The sequence below is a fragment of the Gorilla gorilla genome, chromosome 6, assembly GCF_029281585.2.
Source record: "Gorilla gorilla gorilla isolate KB3781 chromosome 6, NHGRI_mGorGor1-v2.1_pri, whole genome shotgun sequence".
In the NCBI taxonomy this organism is placed as follows: domain Eukaryota; kingdom Metazoa; phylum Chordata; class Mammalia; order Primates; family Hominidae; genus Gorilla; species Gorilla gorilla.
The window spans coordinates 11499942-11514891 of NC_073230.2; the positions used below are offsets into that span (position 1 = coordinate 11499942).

At 39.4% G+C, this 14950-nt stretch overlaps 1 protein-coding gene across 3 annotated transcripts in view; it reads left to right on the top strand.

Moving 5' to 3' along the window:
* Window positions 1-14950, top strand: part of SDK1 (sidekick cell adhesion molecule 1) — a 965237-nt gene that overhangs the window by 741826 nt on the left and 208461 nt on the right. For all 3 annotated transcript variants that reach the window (XM_055346825.2, XM_055346826.2, XM_055346828.2), the window contains 2 exons: window positions 5785-5900; window positions 9830-10022. In XM_055346825.2, the coding sequence (XP_055202800.1) occupies window positions 5785-5900; window positions 9830-10022 (309 nt within the window). The remainder of the gene's footprint in view (window positions 1-5784; window positions 5901-9829; window positions 10023-14950) is intronic.

Genomic DNA, 14950 nt, shown 5'->3' on the forward strand with positions numbered 1-14950 from the left:
CCCGGAGAGGCACTGCCTCCAGGATGCAGGACCCGAACTTGACATGAGGATTGTGCTGCAGCCAAGGAAGGGTACAGACGTCCTCTGTAATCTGCAGGAAACGACTACTTATTTAAATTATGCAAATTTTTTTGTTGCATATGATCCTCATAGCCTTATTTTAGAGAATTTAACAACATTTGATATTTGGTATTCTGGCATTCCAGAGTCAGTAATTGGGCTTCGTGAAAACCCAGAGCTAAACCTACCGAGAATGAGATGTCTTCCTCAACCCCAGAGGTTGTGGGTTCTAAGAGAAAACGTCACAACAAATGTTGGTCTTTTCCCAATAGCTCCTGGCGTTTGTTCTTTCTTTTCCCTTTTCTTCCTTTTTCTCCTTCCTTCTCTTGTGTTTTCTTTTCTTTCTTTCAGTAGAGATTGTTCTGGTCATCTATTGCTGCCTAACTGACTACCCCAAAACTTAAGAGATTAAAAGTAACATCTGTTTATATGTCATGATTTTGTGGGTCAGGAGTTGGAGCAGGGCTTGGATATGTGACAGTCTGTGCCTCTCATTCAGTTGGGAAGATGGCTTCGTGCACACGTTGGCGCCGTGGCTAGGAAAGCGGAAAGGCTGGCTCCCTGGGCTGTCCACTGGGGCAGCTGCCCCTGGCCTCGCCAGCCTGCAGCCTCAGGATCCCCACACTCCTATCGCTGCTCAGGGCTCCCGGAAGGCAGCAGAAGCTACTAGTTTATTAGGACCTGGATCATACTCTATTGGTCAAGCAGTCTCAGAGCCTACATTGAAGGGTTTCAGACATAGACACCACCTCTTCATGGGAAAAGTATCAAAGAATATGCAGCATTTTGCTTTGCTTTATTTTTTTAGAGACAGGGCCTTACTCTGTTGCTTGGAGTGCAGTGGCAGGAGCATAGCTGACGGTGACCTCAAACTCCTGGGCTCAAACCATCCTCCCACCTCAGCCTCCCAGGTAGCTAGGACTACAGGTGCATGCCACCATGCCTGGCTACTTTTTTACTTTTGTAGAGACAGATTATCTCACCCTGTTGCCCAGGCTGGTCTCAAGCTCCTGGCCTCAAGCGATCCTCCCACCCCAGACTCCCAAAGTGTTGGGATTACAGGCATCAGTCACCATGCCCTGCCTGCAGCATGTTTGAAAAGTGAGATTTATTGTGGTTTCATAATTTACATACAGTAAAACTCACCCTTTCTGGAGTACAGTTACATATACATTTTCACAAACATCTTTAGCCCACATTCACCAGCGTAACGGAGATATGACTATTTCTGTCACTTCCCCCAAAAGTCTTTGTGCTTTTATATTCACCCCTTTACCCCCGCCCCAGCACTTGGCAAGCACTGCTGTTTTTTCTTCTTATATCTTTGCCTATTTCAGAACATCATATAAATGGAGCATGCAGTGTGCAGTCTTCAGAACCTGGCTTCCTTCCCTTAGTGTCATGCATTTGAGATTCACCTGTGTGTTCATGCGTATAAGTATTTTGTTCCCTTCTACTACTGAGCAGCATCCCATTCCATAGACACACTACAGTTTGTTTCCCATCCATTGGTTTAAAAACATTTAGGATGTTTGCAGTTTGGGGTGATTATTAAAGCTGCTATGAATATCACATATAGATTTTATTTGTTTATTTATTTAGAGACAGGGTCTCACTCTGTTGCCCAGGCTGGAGTGCAGTGGTGTAATCACAGCTCACTGCAGCCTCAACCTGCTGAGCTCTAGTGATCCCCCCATCTCAGCCTCCCAAGTAGTTGGGACTATAGGTGTGCACCATCACCCCCAGCTAATTTTGAATTTTTTTGTAGGGACGGGGTCTCTCTGTGTTACCCAGACTGGTTTCAACCTCCTGGGCTCAAGCGATCCTCCCACCTCGGCCTCCCAAAATGCTGGGATTACAAGTGTGAGCCACTATGCCCCGCTTCATATAGATTTTTATGTGAACTTTTACATGTCTTGTGCACAGTTACCCGGGGGCAGGATTACCGGGTCACGTGGCTCGCGCATGTTTAACTTTGTAAGAAAGCACCAAACGGTCCCACCAGGTGGCCGTGCCATGGGCATCCCCATCTCAAACTGCGAGGGCCTCGGGCACTCCACATCTTCACGGACATGGGTTGTTATTGCTGTTGGTTTGTGATGTTTGAGTCCTTCTAATAGGGGTCCAGGGCATCCCATCATGGTAAATGGGATGGTGATGTTTTCTTCACTCATGGATTTCCTGTTGTTCTATTGGCTTTGGTGAAGTAACTATTCTTTTTGCATACATTTTTGGTTTTCTTACAGTTGAATTTTGAAAATTCTTTTTTCTGCATAATAGGTTTTTGTTCTTTTTTTTGTTTTTTTCTTTTTAAGAGACAAAGTCTTACTTGGTTGCTCACTGCAGCCTCACACTCCTGGGCTCAAGGGATCCTCCTGCCTCAGCCTCCGGAGTAGCAGGGACTACAGGCATGCACTACCACACCCAGCTAATTTTTTTTTAATTTTGTAATTCTTTGTAGCGGTGGGGTCTCACTATGTTGCCCAGGCTGGCCTCAAAGTCCTGGCCTCAAGCGATCCTCCTACCTCAACCTCCCAAAGTTCTGGCATTCCAGCCGTGAGCCATGAGCCACAGCACCCAGCCTGGATAAACGTTCTTTGTTGGGTATCTGTCTTGCACATGTTGTCTCCCAGTCTGTGGCCTGTCTTTTCATGAAGTCAGCTTTATTCATTTTTTTTTCTTTTATGGATTACGTCCTTGATATTCTATCTGAGAAATTTTTGCCTAACCCAATGTCATAACTATTTTTTCCTAGAAGTATTAATAATTATAGGTTTACATTTATGCCTCTGATCCATTTTGAGTTAGGTTTTATAAATGGTATGAGATATAGATCCAGATTTTGTCTTATTTTGTGAAAGAATGTCTAATATTTCCAGCACCATTTGTTGAAATTACTATCTTTTCTTTGTGCTTTTATTGAAAAGCAGTGATATATGTGTGAGTAATTTCTTGCCTGTCTTCTCTGATCAATGTGTCCACCCCTTCTCCAGTAACACCTGTTTTAATTACTATTGATTTCTAGTTAGTCTTGAAATCATACTGTAAAGGTTATCCAAATTTTTTTCAGACTTGCTTTGGCTATTCTAGTTACCTTGCTTTTCCATATAAATTTTAGAATCACCTTTTCAATGTCTAAGAGATATCTAGCTGTGATTTTTTTTTTCTATTTTGAGAGCGGGTCTTGCTCTGTCACCCAGGCTGGAGTGCAGTGTAGCTGGGATTTAGATTGGGGTTTTATTCACTGTATTGATTGGTTTGGGGAGAATTGACCTCTTTACTGTGTTTTCTTCCAATGCACCCATGTGATATGATTCTGTATTGACTTAGGTGTTTGGTTTCCTTCATTCGTGTTTTGTAGTTTTCCATGCACAGCTATTGCATGTAGTTTGTTAAACTTGTATCTATTTTATGTTTTTAGAGCTTAAATGAGATATTAGCTGTAGGCATTTTATAGGTGCCCTTTTTAAAATTTAGAATGTTCCTTTAAATTCCTACTTTGCTGAGAGGGTTTTTTCTTTTTTAAAAAATCACAATTGATTATTAAATTTTGCCGAATGCTTTTCCTAAATCTATTAAGATGTTCATATGTTTTTCTATTTTATTCTGTTGATGTGATGAATTACTTTGATTGTTATTCACATCTTGAGCCAGCCTTCCATGTATAAGATACACCTTGCTTGATCAGGCTAGACTATGACTGTTATATATTGTTGAATTTTATTTTCTAATATTTTGTTGAGGATTTTTTGAACTTGTGTTCATGACGGATATTGGTCTACAGTTTTCCTTCAGAGGCTTTTTCTGATTTTGGTATCAGGGTAATGCTTTAGAATTGGTTTAATTTATTCCTCAAATGCTTGGTGGAATTCATCCATGAAATATGCATAGTTCTCACCTTTGTTCATCTGGATGCTGTGTGTCTGCGCTCCCAAAGCTTCTGTCCTCTCTTGTAGCCCACATTCAGCCTTCGGCCATTCACTGAGGATTTTGGGTGAATTTCAGAATTTCCATTGTCTCCTCCTCCCGCGCTCTGTGACGGGTGAGCAGGACCCATCCTGACTCCTTGGACAGGCCCATCTTTCCTTGTGTTTCCGACCACCTGGCTGGTATGCAACCTAAGCTGTCTTATGGGCTCAGGAAAAGTGATTGTTTTGTGCTTTGTTCAGCTTTGGAAAAGTGATTGTTTTGTGCTTTGTTCAGCTTTTCTTGTTCTTAGGTGGATGTGATGTTCTTTCCAGTGCTCGGCATCCCAGGCACAGCAAGCCCTGTTTCCATTTTTAACCCACACATTTTACAGGATGGCAAGTAGGGCAGTTTCCTGGTGACTTAGAGAGGGGGCCGAGGGGCATCACAGCCATGACCAGCAGTGGATGGGGACAGAGGGTCCTCCTGCATGCCTGGGAAGAGAAGACTTGAGGGGCTTGGCCAAGTTTATGTTTGTTTCATCTCTGCCTGAGACGGGCTTTTGGGGAAGGAAGCCGAGAAGAGTGTAGCGATTTTCACCAGGACCACATGGGATCCCATGTGTTCTGGCCAAGAAGACCCTCGTTTTTGTTTCTCTGCGTGGATCCACAGGATCCCTTAGGCTTCTGTGCCTCACTTTTAGAACAAGCACCTGAAGAACCAGGACCTTCCTTCCACCCAGTGGAAGCCTTGATGGTGCAGCCAGAGGCTTGGCTCCTCCCTGCAGGCCACTGGGGTTCCCATCCTGAAGAAGCTAGCCCTGCCCACTGCCCTTTCCGGAAGGCCTTCAGTTCCCCATTGCCTTATGTATGCGTCATCAGCCATGCTGCTGGGCATGGTAGACAATCCCAGCGAGACCCGTGCACTGTCAGCACCCTGCTTCCCCCCACCCCTCGTCCACCCGTGCTCCCTGTGCACCCATCCTCGCCAGGCTCCTTGGCAACACTTTGCCTTTTCCCACGGCTCTCCCAGCTGAGCGTGCCCTTCTCAAGAACTTACCCCTCACAGGCCACCCTTCCTCCCATAACACAGTCCAGATGAGGCCCTCCAGCCCTCCCAGGCCAGAGGCAGGCATCTGCCCTTCACGAGTTTGCTGCTCTGCAGAGCATCTGCCTCTTACAGTTACACGAGCATGTCCCCTAGAAAGGGCATGCCTTGAAGGCAGTCATTTGGCAGGTATATAATTGGGTTCAGTAGCTGTTCTGTAAAAGAGAGAAACAAACTGTGGAAAATCCAAAAATGATTGTCCCCATTGACAGACAAAGAGAAATTTAACCTCCAACAGCATATATGGGAGAAGGGTGATGATTTTGTTTGCTTGTTCCCCCCCCCCCCCCCCCGCCTCAATGTAATGAACAATTTAGCTTGAAACATAGTGGTATATATTGAGGGAGGATTTCTAGATGAAACCTTGCCTTGATCTCAAATATCTGTTCATTGAAAAAGAGATTAGAGAAAGCTTTGCTTGCCGTCCGTCTTGGAACCACAGGAAAGGCCCATCTGTGGAATGAGAGGATGGTCTGGTCCACCTTTCTGCCTATGCCTTAAAGAATTCTGCAAGAGAAAATGAAAAATAGCCCAATTCTCTTTCTTGGTAATGCCACTGTAAGCTTCCCAAAACATTCATCACACTTCCTCTGTCTCAGTGCAGTAATTGCCTGTGAGCATGATGGCAGCTAAGGGTTTCCTTTCTGTCTCTCCACCCCATGGTCCCTCCTGCCGTTTGTTCTGCTGTCGTCAATGACTGCCCTGCCACAGTGCCCACCGCGCCCCCGCAGAACGTGCAGACGGAAGCCGTGAACTCCACCACCATTCAGTTCCTGTGGAACCCTCCGCCTCAGCAGTTTATCAACGGCATCAACCAGGGATACAAGGTACGTGGCCTGGGTTCAGGGCCGGTGGGCAGCTGTCATTGTCTGGAGCCACAGTGCGACGCAGCTGGAGGCAGCCCCTCTTGTGTATCAAGAGCTGGTTGCATTAAGATACAGGGCGTCTTGACCTTGGTGAGACCACCATTTATCCAAAGTCTTGGCATCAGCTCTGCAGGTTCAGAAATTCAAATTCCTAGTTATCAAGAGGATGGTTCATATATCAGTGAGCAATTTCTTATGAGAAAGGCCATTCATTTTTAAATGGCGGGTGGGAGACGTGTCTCAGTGATTAGAATGAATATTTGCACAAACTACTTCTTCCCAGAAGGAGGTCCTCTCAGGAGAACACATGCCCCGAGCAAAGGGAATGGTGTGAGTGATATTTCCATGGAGAAAGGATAGTTTTCTCTCCTCCCTTTCTACTTCAGGGAGAGTTCTGTTTAAAGAACTGAGACCAGTTGATTCCAGCTACCCGCCCGTACTGAATTAGACACAGACAAATTTCCATCATCCGACTTCTTGTGTCTTTAGCTACCAGAGTGCGTTAACTTCACTGATGTACCAGGATACACCATCACAAAGCACAGCTGATCCTCCCTTTCAGATCAGCTTCTCCTGATTGGATTTGGGAGCCCACCTTGATTTTAGCTACAATAGGTCCACTAATCGTCTTTAATAGACGATAGACAGGGGAAGCTCTATACAGTGAAGGGATTCCATCTAGTTTCCTCAATACCTGGTAATTTCACATTCAGAGGGTGAGTTTCCTCAGACACAAGGTTTGGTTTTCTTTTCCCACAATTTGGATTCAACTTGCTAAAACACTGATTTGTCTGCCAGAAAGGCAGAAGTAGCTTTAAATTTTCCCTGCCTTTCGTTTACCCTCAGAAGTATCCAAAGCCAGAAGCTTTTGTGAAAGAAAATCATATTGATCAAGCAAGATGCTTTTGCCTTCTTGCCTCTCCTGTCGAGTCTTGTTGGCAAGGCTGCAGTGTTCGTTTGATGACTTCGTTGTCAGTTTGATCTGTGTAAATACGCTTTGCATCCTGCAGCATGTCAACTTTCAGACCCAATTAGTCCTAGAAATGTTTGGTGCCAAAGGAATTAAAAGTCACACACCTACGTAATGCTGCCAAAACATGAACCCGCTTTCCTTAGGTTGTGGATATAGACTGTATTTCTTTAAAATTGTAAGCAGTCTCCTAAAATCCTTTTCACGAAACTAGTGTGATATAAATTATAAATAATTAAGATTATTGCTGTTGAATCATGGATGTCTTTTTTGAGACAGAGTAGGTGCTTTCTAGAAAAATATTTGTATTTGTTTCATTGTGCTGTTTCAGCTGAATTAACAGATGGTTTCATCTTTATTCTTTACTGTTAAAATATATATTATATATTATATGGTATATATTATATATACTATATGGTATATATTATATGGTATATATTATATATACTATATGGTATATATTATATGGTATATATTATATATACTATATGGTATATATTATATGGTATATATTATATATACTATATGGTATGTATTATATGGTATATATTATATATACTATATGGTATGTATTATATGGTATATATTATATATACTATATGGTATGTATTATATGGTATATATTATATATACTATATGGTATGTATTATATGGTATATATTATATATACTATATGGTATGTATTATATGGTATATATTATATATACTATATGGTATGTATTATATGGTATATATTATATATACTATATGGTATGTATTATATGGTATATATTATATATACTATATGGTATGTATTATATGGTATATATTATATATACTATATGGTATGTATTATATGGTATATATTATATATACTATATGGTATGTATTATATGGTATATATTATATATACTATATGGTATGTATTATATGGTATATATTATATATACTATATGGTATGTATTATATGGTATATATTATATATACTATATGGTATGTATTATATGGTATATATTATATATACTATATGGTATGTATTATATGGTATATATTATATATACTATATGGTATGTATTATATGGTATATATTATATATACTATATGGTATGTATTATATGGTATATATTATATATACTATATGGTATGTATTATATGGTAGATATTATATATACTATATGGTATGTATTATATGGTATATATTATATATACTATATGGTATGTATTATATGGTATATATTATATATACTATATGGTATATATTATATGTACTATATGGTATATATTATATGGTATATATTATATATACTATATGGTATATACTATATGGTATATATTATATATACTATATGGTATATACTATATGGTATATATTATATATACTATATGGTATATACTATATGGTATATATTATATATACTATATGGTATATACTATATGGTACATATTATATATACTATATGGTATATACTATATGGTACATATTATATATACTATATGGTATATACTATATGGTATATATTATATATACTATATGGTATATACTATATGGTATATATTATATATACTATATGGTATATATTATATATACTATATGGTATATACTATATGGTATATATTATATATACCATATGGTATATACTATATGGTATATATTATATATACTATATGGTATATATTATATATACTATATGGTATATATTATATATACTATATGGTATATATTATGGTATATATTATATATACTATATGGTATATATTATATGGTATATATTATATATACTATATGGTATATATTATATGGTATATATTATATATACTATATGGTATATATTATATGGTATATATTATATATACTATATGGTATATATTATATGGTATATATTATATATACTATATGGTATATATTATATGGTATATATTATATATACTATATGGTATATATTATATGGTATATATTATATATACTATATGGTATATATTATATGGTATATATTATATATACTATATGGTATATAATATAGGGTATATATTATATGGTATATATTATATATACTATATGGTATATATTATATGGTATATATTATATATACTATATGGTATATATTATATGGTATATATTATATATACTATATGGTATATATTATATGGTATATATTATATATACTATATGGTATATATTATATATGGTATATATTATATATACTATATGGTATATATTATATAGTATATATAATGTATTATATATACATATATACTATATGTATATATTATATATGTGTATATATTATATATACTATGTATGTTATATATGCTATATATGTTATATATGTTATATATAGTATACTATATGTGTATATGTTATGTATGTTGTATATAGTATACTATATGTATATATGTTATGTATGTTGTATATAGTATACTATATGTGTATACATATTATACATAATATGTATAATATGTACATATTATATATGTATATATTATACATTATATATGTGTATATATTATATATGTATACATAACATATACTATATATGTTATATAGTATATAGGTTGTATATAATATATGTATATATAATATATACTATATATGTATATATGTTATATATGGATATATGTAATATACATTATATATATGTTTTTTAACCTTCTTAAGTGAAGAGAGGGTGAAGATTTGAGGGAGTGTCCATTATTCTAATATGAGTTAAGTAGTTATTTACATATACAAGTATAAAATACATGTAAATATACATGCTTGTATACAAAAACCTATAAAATATATTTTTATCTCAACTTTTTTCAAGCGTGATTATAAAATGCAGGATTTATGGACTTTCTTATGACTTTACATTTTAAAGACAAAATAAAATTCTGCTGCAGACATGAGTGTGGAGAAATGCCATTGAAAACAGGCTGTCTTTTTCACCCTGTTCCATCTCAGCTTCTGGCATGGCCGGCAGATGCCCCTGAGGCTGTCACTGTGGTCACTATTGCCCCAGATTTCCACGGAGTCCACCATGGACACATAACGAACCTGAAGAAGTTTACCGCCTACTTCACTTCTGTTCTTTGCTTCACCACCCCTGGGGACGGGCCTCCCAGCACACCTCAGCTCGTCTGGACTCAGGAAGACAGTGAGTATTCCTTTCTGCGTGTCTCTTAAGTCAGTTGTCAAAGAGGTGTATACCGCTGCGCCTTCCAGAATCAGGCAAAGGCAGAGGTGGATCATGAGGAGGCCCCGGATTTTTGGAGTGCTTGCAGTCAGCTCACCTAGGGAGATCAGGCATCAGTACTGATAATGCCTCGCAGAGGATGGCACGTGGACAGTGGAGGGTGGCCTTGGCTCAAGGAAGGAGCTCTGGGGACAGGGGGTGGAGAATCAGGTTCCAGCTGTGTGGCCACAGCTTTGGTCTTGCTGAACTTGCTCTTCACCTAGAGTTCAATTTCTGATTCCCTCACCTGCTTCCATGATCCCCGCCCGACGCCACCCAGCCCATTCTTCCCTGACCCTCGCTCCCAGGGTCCTTTTCCCCACGCCCTTCTAAGCTCCCTGAGTTTGCATTACCTCCATCTGGTCAGTTCGAAGCCACTCCTTCTCTGCTCGCAGGCCAGCTGACGCATCTGGAAAACGTTAGCTAATGAAGTTACCCCGAGAAAATAATCACAGATGCACACAAAGATTTATATATATACAAGGCGGCTCGTTACAGTTATTTATAGTTGGAAAAAATGTGAAAAGCATTCAGATGTTCCAGATGGGGAGAAATGGGAAAAAGTATAGAATGACAACATAAGAAATATTTTGTAGTTGTTGAGAAAACAAAACTCTGAAGATCAAAAATTGTGCGCAAAAATGGTCATGATATAACATTGTGAAATAATAGTATACAAAACTATGAGATCCAAATTTTATAAAAATACACTGTATGAAATATGAACAGAGAAAAGACCTTGGAAGAAATATGTCACACAAATTTAAGACTTGTTATCCCTATGTGGTATCATTATGAGTAGTTTTGGCATATTTCGTTGTATTTTTTTGCATTTTCTAATTTCTACCACGAGTCTGTACTCCCTCTATAATGAAAGTTAAAACTAGAATAATTAGGGCCATGCAGTGGTTCATGCCTGTAATCCCAGCACTTTGGGAGGCTGAGGCAGTTGGATCACGAAGTCAGGAGTTCAAGACCAGCCTCGCCAAGATGGTGAAACCCCGTCGTTACGAAAAATACAAAAATTAGCTAGGCATGGTGGCAGGCGCCTGTAATCCCAGCTACTCGGGAGGCTGAGGCAGGAGAATCACTTGAACCCAGGAGGCAGAGGTTGCAGTGAGCCGTGATCATGCCACTGCACTCCAGCCTGGGTGACAGAGTGAGACTCTGTCTCAAAAAAAAAAAAAAAAAAACTAGGAAAATTATTTTTTAAGTCACCCTGGGCTGCTGCTTGTCTCTCCCCCAGTGCTGGATGGGCTCAGCCTTCTGAACTTGTCTCTACTAGAGTTTGGCCGTCGCCAGCTCCACCCCGTGCTGCTCCCGTTTTTGGACTCCCAGCCTTACCGCACTCCCAGCAGGTGACATTTGCAGAGGGCAAGGCCACCAAGACGGATTCCTTGCCTTCCTACTTCACCCTTTATTTCCATGTCCTTACGCTTGCCTCTCTCCCCTTTCCTCTCAAACGATGCAGTATGGCCTTTCTAAGGGTCCTCCGTCATCCTGTTCCCTTCTTCCCCTCTCTGTCTTCATGGCGCTATTACTTCTTCCAATCTTTTTACTATTGGATCCTTTCCCTCCTCCCTCCCACAAATATGTTCAGGTCTCCCTCACTCAAAATCGGCAGCTCCCTGACTGTGCTGCCCCTGGAGCTGCCGGGATGGCTCCCCACTCCCTTTTAGTCTAACCATTGCTTTGACCTTGAACGCCTTATGTTCTCCTTGACCCTTGGCAGCCTAGCTTTCTCCTTGCCACTCTCCTGGAACAATCTCACCATTGACTCAAGGTCTATGTCAAATGAGTGACACAGGAGGAATAGAACACGGATTTCTTGACCCTCTGAGACCAACAATCAATCCCTCCTCACAAAAAAGATGAAATGAAAAGTAGCCCTGCTGCTGCTGTGAATTGATCCCAGAAGTTGTTCCCACACTCTGCCTTTGCTCTGCTCTCTGCTTTTGTTTAACTGATTTTGTTTTTTTTGTTTGTTTGTTTTTTTGGGTTTTTTGTTGTTGGTGGTGGTGGTGGTTTTTTGTTGTTGTTGTTGTTGTTTTTGAGACAGAATCTTGCTCTGTTGCCCAGGCTGGAGTGCAGTGGTGCAATCTTGGCTCACTGCAACCTCTGCCTCCAGGGTTCAAGCAATTCTCCTGCCTTGGCCTCTCAAGTAGCTGGGATTACAGGTACCGGCCACCACGTCTGGCCAATTTTTTTGTATTTTTAATAGAGATGGGGTTTCACCATGTTGGCCAGGCTGCTCTGGAACTCCTGACCTCAGGTGATCCGCACGCCTCAGCCTCCCAAAGTGCTGGGATTACAGGCATGAGCCACCACACTCACCAAGGTTAACTGAAATTTTTATTGAGAGCATTACAGATTCACATGCAATTATATGAAATAATATTGAGACCGTGTACATTTAGCCCAGTTTCTGCCAAGCTGACATTTGCGAAACTATAGTATTGCATCACGTCCAGGATATTGACACTGATGATACAATTCACAGATCCAATTTGGGTTTCTCCAGTTTTGTTTTTTCTCTTTTGTGCATATGTGTGTGTTTAGTCCTGTACAATTTGTCACATGTGTAGGTTTGTGTATCTACCACGATAATCAAGATCTTGAATGTTTCTAAGGCCACAAAAATCATCTGGGTTCCTTTATAGCCGCACCCACCTTCCTGCGGCTCTTCCTTTCTAACCTGTATGCCTTTCATTTCCTTTTTTTGCATGATTTGCAGTGTCTAGGATTTCTAGTACTATGCTGAATAAGAGTGATGAGACCAGACATCCTTGCCTGCTTCTCACCTGAGAGGGAAAACACTCAGTCGTTCACTGTTAAGGATTTTTTTTTTAATCAAGTTGAAGTTATTCCTCACTATTGCTAATTGGTTCAGAGTTTTTGACATAAATAAATCTTACTTTTTTTCACGTGCTCTTACTGCATCATTTGACATGATCATCTGGTTTTTCTTCTTAGCTTGTTGATCTGTTAGATTACATTGACTGATTTGCAAATGTCAAACCAGCTTTGTGTACTTAAATTCAACTTGGTCACAGTGTATAATTCTTTTCATATACTGTTGGATTGACTTTGCTAGCACTTGGCGAAGGACTTTTGCATGTAAGTTCATGAGAGATATTAATCTGTAGTTGTCTTTTTTTGTATGTTATCTTTGTCTGGTGTTGGTATCAGAGTAATATGGTCCCATGAAATATGTTTAGAAGTATTCCCACTTCTACGTTCTGGAAGAGATTGTGTAAAATTGGTGTCAATTTCTCTTTAAATGTTTGGTAGAATTTTCCAGTGAAACTCTCCGGGACTGAAGAATTTTTTCTAGGAATCTTTTTAATATAAATGCAATTTATAAATGGTTTTAGGACTATCCAGGTTGTCTGTTTCATCTTGGCTGAGTTTTGGGAGTTGATGGTTTTCAAGGAGTTGATCCTCTAAGAGTTCAGATTTGTATGAAAATGTTTGCAGCACCACCTTCTTAACGGTTGCAGGATTTGTAGTGATGTCCTGTTTTTTATTCCTGATATTGATGATTGGTTCTTCTGGCTTCTTAATGTTGTCATTCTTCCTGGAGGTTCTTCAATTTTGCTTCGTTTGTTTTGTTTGTTTTTGTTGTTGTTGTTGTTTTTGTTTTTTGTTTTTTTAGAACCAGCCTCTTGTTCCAGGTCTCCTCTTCTTCATGGTCTCCTTCATTTTCAACTTTATTGATTTCTGCTCTTTATAATTTCCTTCCTCTGCTTGCTTTGAGTGTATTTTGCTCTCCCTTTTCTGCTTTCTTGAGGTAGCCATGTTGGTTATTGGTTGAAGGCCTTTCCTTGTTTCCAGTGTGAGCGTTTAGTGCTGTACATTTCTGCTTCCATGATGCTTTAGCTGCATCCCAGATGTTTTGACACTCTGTGCTTTCATTTTCATCCAATTCTCTGTATTTTTATTTCCTTTGAGATACTCTCTGTGACCCATGAATTAATTGGAAGTGTGCTGTTCAATTTCCATGTGTTTGGAGATTCTATTGTCTTTCTGCTACTGATAATCTAATTTGATTCCATTATGATCAGAGAACACACTTCATATAATTTTAGTTATTTTATATTTGTTGAAGTTCGTTTAATGGCCTACGATATGGTCAGTCTTGGTGAATGTTCATTGAATGATTTTTAAAAAATGTCTATTTCTGCTTTTCAATTGTAAATTTTATGTCTCAGAGAAAACTGGAAATAATCTCAATTTTTTTTTTTTTTATTTTTTAGAATTTTCTAACTGAATCATTTTTTGGTAGGCAGGGAGCCTGTTTATCCTATTTAGGATAATAACACATCTTCGTAAATGTCAAATATCACATTAAAAGACTGAAGGTAGGGTTGAAGTCACCTCTGGGGGGTGTAGCTTTTAAAAGGAAAGTTTGGAGCCTGAATGAGAGGGGCTTCAGGGGCCAGCTGACCACAGTCACCTGGTACTGGCCTCCTTCATAAAGAAGAACAAGAACAGCAAGTAGGTAACCACACTTCAAATAGATCCAAGAGAGAAGCTGGAATTCAATAGAGAAGTGACAGGAAGCACCTGTGGCAAGGAGGAAGGTGAAGTGCAGCAGCTCCTCCAGGACTGAGATCGGCTGGTAACCCAGAGAGGTTCCCCACTGTGGGAAAAGGGAAAGCGAGAGACCCCTGTGGTCCACATTCCCACCACAGACTCCTGCAATCCGAGCCACAGGAAAGCCCCTCAAAACTCACAGGCCCAAGACTCACGTAGGGAGACTCTCACAGGGAGACCGTGTGATGTCTTGCTCCAGAGAGGGAGCCCACATGCCCGAGCCCAGAGCAGCTACTGTGCGGTGCTGCTCAAAG